The sequence below is a fragment of the Nicotiana attenuata genome, unplaced genomic scaffold (assembly GCF_001879085.1).
Source record: "Nicotiana attenuata strain UT unplaced genomic scaffold, NIATTr2, whole genome shotgun sequence".
NCBI lineage: Eukaryota > Viridiplantae > Streptophyta > Magnoliopsida > Solanales > Solanaceae > Nicotiana > Nicotiana attenuata.
Window position 1 is genome coordinate 99888 of NW_017672265.1, and position 5920 is coordinate 105807.

Consider the following 5920-nt stretch of genomic DNA (forward strand, 5'->3'; position numbering starts at 1 on the left):
CAGCTGATCTTCCTCAACAAATTCAAGTTTTTATTCTAACAACCAACTCATTGCCCTATTTTATCTAGTCAAACAAAAGAGAAAGGTTGGAACCCTCGTCCAACCAAGATAATATCGATTGCTCGCCCACAAAGAAAGAAGTTGGTAGCAACATAACTCTTTCTAAGGGAAAAGGATATCCCTTTGCCATTTCCTTGCGCTAGCTCCTAGGAAGCAAGCCTTGGTTAGACCAAAACGAGGCCTTTCCTTGCTAGTTGGAATAAAAACCTCAACAGCAGCCCGCTCGCAGAGCGAATGAATATAAGTCAGGCCGGAGAAGGGCTTATACTGCTCTCCTTTGCTTGATATGTTCATTCAGTACCAATACAAACTAAAACTACACCAAAGTGGAAGGGCCAGTATAGAAGTTAGAAGTAGCTAGCCTATAGTAGTTGGCCATTAAGAGAAAGATATATTCTAGAGAAAATCTTAACAGTTACATCTCATGGCCCAGGACGAGGCGGTACTTGTGACATTTCGGCATGGGACGCGTTTTAATTGGCAGTTTTTTGGATGAGGGTTGAAGGGATCGTTCCCAATAGCCTTCCACGAGGGGAAAGACCCATTCTTTATACAGTCAGAAATTAATACAGACACAAAGGGCTTCAACAGGAAAGTCGTTTCGATCCAATCCATTCTTGGGGCGGATTTTCCAGAGAAGATGGGATCAGAACTTAATAAATTTAAAACTTTCTATTCCATATCCGTTGCAACTAGTATTTGGGTGTTTTTGCTTGAGCTGCTTTCTTGTCCAATACAAAATTTAATATAAGAAAATACTTTCCAGAAAAAAGTATAGGGTTTTGTTACCTCTCCAACTATCTCTCCATTAGGCAGGATTTTCTTCTTTCTATCTCCTTTCTTTTAGAGGAATTGAGTCGTTCATTTCGGTCTAACTTCCTTACTCTACCCCAGTCTCATACGAAGTAAAGAAAGTCCATTATCGTTCCGGAGAACTTACTTTCAGTTTAAGTCATCCATTCTGCTCCTATCTAAAGTGATGCTAGGCTGCTTTACAGAGGTGCGCTTCGCTCGCTTTGCCTAGAATCCCAAGTTGCCTCCCCTCTCCTCTGAGAGGTCTAATATTACTTTTTTATACATATATTTTATAATTTTAAACAACCTCCAACACTCTTAGCAAAAGTGTTGACTTGGTCACTTAGCAATACGCCAACATTGAAGAAGAAAAAGATGTACCACAAACTGAAGTTATCTGTTTTGTTCTTGTTACTTGCTGTGATTCAAGCACAGCACTGTTACATAACCCCTGGCCAGCTAATTTTCTTATTTAATTTAAATTTTTAAATGATTGCCAAAGAAAACAAAATTTAATCCCTACAGCGAAATCATATCCATTAACCAAACAAGATAAAAACATTTGTACATTCCCCTCATTAAGAATCTCATTGATACTTCCACTTAACAAGTCCTGCTATAATATAATTCTATTCACAATCCCAACAAGCATCAAAGTTATTCTTCAATGATACTTTTATCGCACTTTTCGTTATCGCTGCAACATGTAATCATTGAAATGGTGTCCTAAATCATTTCTTTTTCAAAATAAGAGCACGCACCTCGACTATTCTATCATGTACCTGCTATCTTTGACCACAAAGGCAGGCAGCTAATCGAGATTTAATTAATTTCCTAAATCATTTTTAAGAGGAGGATGTGGAAATTTGACATAAATACATGAGGTCTACAAGTGCAACCTTCACTATAACCTGCTATTCATTTACTAGAATCTCATGGAGCTTTTGAACATTGAGTTCAACCAAAACCCAGTACTGAACAAAGATATACATGTAAAAGAAACTCAGCAAATACTAAATTCTAAACTCATAACCTTAAAAGTACAATGTGTTCAGTTCTAAGTACTAAAAACATTAAAGATCGAATTCAACAAGTTTAAATCATCCTCCGGTCAATAGTGTTTAATTAGACAATTCATTTCAAAGATGAAAAGGTATAGAGCTGCACATGCATGAGCTGACGAATAAATGCATGCATGTATGTATCAGAGCTTCTTTTACCTCACCAACTTTAACTTCCAATTCATGTAAACTTGACATCTTAAATCTTCTTTTGAAACTATGCTCCTTGGTTTTTTTTATCCTTCCCTCTTCATTGGACCAACAACTTACAAGTCTCACTTGCTAGCAATTTTGCTAGCTGGAGATGCTCTTCTCAAGGACCTCGGCGTCTCCCAAAGCAGAAGCAGCTCTGGCGTTGATCAACAGGGATCATCCCACCTCCCTTTGATGTGTCAATTGATTCCAACATGGACACCACTTCATCCATTTCTGGCCGCTTGTCAGCGTTAGCATCCCAACACCGCTTCATCACATTTGCCAAAGAACTTGGGCAACAACGAGGTATCTCCGGTCTCAAATTCTGCAAATCCAAAGCAGAGTTGTGACTTTTAAAGATTTTCTTTTTGCTCTTCAACGAACAAAAATGTGTATATATATATATATTTCTACCTGTCGGACAACAGCTGTCGTCACTTCTGAGAAGCTCAGATCTGGATATGGCATGTCACAGCAATATATCTCCCAGAGGCAAATGCCAAAGCTATATACATCACACTTCCGGTTATACGGGTTGCCGTTAAGAACCTGTCTTGTAGACCATGATAGAAATAAGCAACATATATTTTACATATGATGCACGTGGGTGGGTCTCATAAGTCAAGCACATACCTCAGGTGCCATGTAACCTAGGGTTCCAGTCTCCCCGGTCATATCATTAGGATTTGAAGCTTCAACACGAGCAACACCAAAATCAGCAATCTTAAGCGTACGATTCCTGTCAAGAAGCATGTTCTCTGTTTTGACATCCCTATGGACTATCTTCTCAGAATGAAGATAGTTTAACCTGAGAATACATTTTTAACATGTTTTGTGTCAAACATATGCTGTAAACAAATATAAATAAAAGAGGAGTAAGCATTATGAAATTTCACCCGCGTGCTAGATCCAGCGCCAGTTGGACCACAACTTTGAAGGCCAACTTCCTCCTATGGCTCTTGATGAGAAAAGACTTGAGAGTACCCCCGGGAAGGTATTCAACCACCACACAACAAAGGTTACGTGGAATGCCGATGACACCATTCTCAGTCTGTATGTTGAGATCTGGTGTGCCCATTGCAGCTCCTATAAACTGTGAAAATGTTTGGCCATTTAAAATGTTTAATACTCTTTCAACTCAAACACTTTATGCTCCACAGAAAGACTTTCAAGGCATCAAATTAGAATCGCATGCCACTTCTACACATCTATATCGGAACTAAACAGCTGAGAGTAGAGCCTGATACAACTATTCAGAAAAAAAAAAAGGCACTGACGGAGCAGTTGGACAAACTGAAGGTTTTTCCAGGGGACCCGGGGGTACGTTAAAGCTCAACAAGTTGAATTAAGTAGAGACTTCTGCTCTTCCTCAAAATTTGGAAACAAGACTCTAGAAGTGAAAACTGTTGATGAAATGGAACTTATGCAAATTCTAATGAGAAAACCTTAAATATTCATGGGTCAGCAGCTTGTCAATGTGACCGGAAATATTTCATTCCTTAAACTTGGTCACGTGCCTTTGATTTGCTATGAACACAAATTTATACTTCAAACACTATAATGTTGTGACCAAGCTAAGCATCAACCAATCTCCTTCATACTTCAGTTAGATATGTAGCGAAGAAAAATGAAGAGTAATTTTGACAAATTTGGAACCCAAAGCTTTTACTATATTATTTTGGTTATAGGTAGAATGTAAAGCAATTTCAGCATATCATGCCATCATTTTACAAAAACTTGCATATGTTTACTATTTCATGGCATATGCAGGATGACAAAAGCTGATTTTTCAATGTAATAGATATTACCATCAAGAAAATGGCAAAATGAATAGTTGACATTGTAATGGTGAAATTAAAATATCTTACTTTTGTGACATTAGGATGATCAAGCTTGTGCCATACAGAAACTTCTTGTGTAAAAGCTGCTCTGACCGAAGAAACCTCAGCCTGAGACCTCTGGCCTTCTTCTCCCCAATCAAGAAGCTTTACTGTGGTTAAGATAAAAGCTTTTGATTAGCTAAGCATGAAACTGTGATGCTTCTCCTGAGTTCTGCACTTTGAATTATAACTTGAAAACGGATTAAGGATACATACGCATAACTTGACAATTAGCCACTTTCAAAGTTGTCTTTAATAGGCTCATATTCATTTCCGATTTGGTTCAACTTTTCTTCTTTCGCCACTAGTCGAAGTTGCAGTTGATAATGAATTAATGATCAATAACTTAATGAAAATAAAAAAATTCAAGATCAATATGTCATTCATTCATAACAATCTGGGAACAATTTTCTCGCATCATTGTCAAAAGAAAAAAGAAGAATCTATTGCATCATTTCCAAGAGTCAGCCTCTAAAATCAAGTCTTTAATAACCGAACAAAAGTAAAACAAGGAAGCACACAATTAAAGATGCAATCATTTCCAAGATTGAGCATTGCAGATAGCTTATTCATTTGGTAACACCTTATCCACATTCCACAACAAAATCAAGGGCCATGGCCCATGACAACATATACAAAGCTAGCAGTTATATTAGCATTACAGCATGTTTACATAAATTGTAACGGAGGGAGCACAACAATTACTACTGCATCTCGATCCCAAGCAAGTTGGGATCCGGCTATAAAATGACAAATACTAGATAATTTGCTACTCCCTCCGTCTCATATTAACGGTCGTGGTTACTAAAAATAATTGTATCAAATTATTTGTCGGAATTCCAAGACGAAATTAATTATTTTTTTTCCACCCTTAGTAATAATTGTTCTTCCAGATGAAAACAACACATAAATAAAATAAATATTTTAGTATTTCTTAAGGGGCGTGTAAAAGATAAACAGCACACACACAACTAATAATGGATGGTATATTTTTATGTAATAGAGGAGTATTTTTGGCTCTTTTCCCAAGAAACCTCAATCCAAAGCAAGTTTTAGGATCCATACTAAAATTAAAAGAAAAAAAAAAAAGAAGAAGAAGGAAATTACCAGCAACATCAAGGCCATCATAGATGCCACGATGAACGGTACCAAAAGTACCACGAGCAATGACAGTTTTGATGATAAGCTTAGAAGGGTCAATTTCCCAAGCATGTTTAATTGGGATCTCTCTACTTTCCATCCCTATTTCCTGTTTCTCCATTGTCCATGCTCTGCTTAAATGCCTCTGTAGCTGCTCATCTATGCTCTTCAGATCTATACGATCTGCTCTTACAAAACCCACTTCCTCCATCACTCTATTTTTCTAACTATTTCAGATTTCAGAGCAAAATGGGACTAGTGTTAGTACAAGTAGTGGAAATTTGGGGCAACGGCCATGTCTGAAGACTACTAACTGTCACTGTTGTTTACTTGAGATTTACATACAGGAACACTACTATTTATGTTGTGTTCTTCTATTTTGTTTTTCTTTTCTTCTAATAAATGATTTTGTCTTTTTTCATAACTGATGTTAACTAGGTGCTTTTTTGCTCTTATTTTTTTTTTTTTAGAGTTATTATAAATATATTCTCCATCTAAGTTTGTTTGTTCATTACACTAAAAATAAATGTCTACTTTCACCGATCCAGTTTAGAAAATCAATGGATAACTCACCATCTTATATTTATTTTACCTTATTATTTCTCAATATTTCGGATTTATAATAGTCACAATTAGTTTTTAATAATAATAATTAGGGGTGATATAGTAAAATTATTATATTATTTATTATTTTTTAAGTGGTGTGCCAAGTCAATAGTAGACAAGTAAACTTGAACGGATGTGTAACGACCCGGCCGGTCGTTTCGAGAGTTACAGCTCTGTTCCCCT

The 5920-nt window shown here is 36.7% G+C and overlaps 1 protein-coding gene across 1 annotated transcript; it reads right to left on the reverse strand.

The window, feature by feature from the left end:
* Positions 1-1793: 1793 nt before the first annotated feature.
* LOC109212526 (serine/threonine-protein kinase STY8-like) lies at positions 1794-5528 on the reverse strand. The gene is made up of 6 exons (XM_019376179.1): positions 5099-5528; positions 3980-4101; positions 3008-3204; positions 2745-2919; positions 2526-2660; positions 1794-2436 (listed from the first exon to the last, which is right to left on the reverse strand). Exons 1-6 carry the CDS (start codon positions 5340-5342, stop codon positions 2230-2232), a joined length of 1080 nt encoding a protein of 359 aa, XP_019231724.1. The 5' UTR covers positions 5343-5528; the 3' UTR covers positions 1794-2229.
* Between the last annotated feature and the right edge of the window lie 392 nt (positions 5529-5920).

Bases quoted from the DNA above. Each gene is read 5' to 3' on its own strand.
- LOC109212526 (XM_019376179.1), bottom strand. From the start codon at position 5,342: ATGGAGGAAGTGGGTTTTGTAAGAGCAGATCGTATAGATCTGAAGAGC. The intron at 4,102-5,098 runs GTAATTTCCTTC...TCTTAACCACAG, and splicing joins TGATGGCCTTGATGTTGCTG to TAAAGCTTCTTGATTGGGGA. The intron at 2,920-3,007 runs GTGAAATTTCAT...ATGTATTCTCAG, and splicing joins GCGCTGGATCTAGCACGCGG to GTTAAACTATCTTCATTCTG.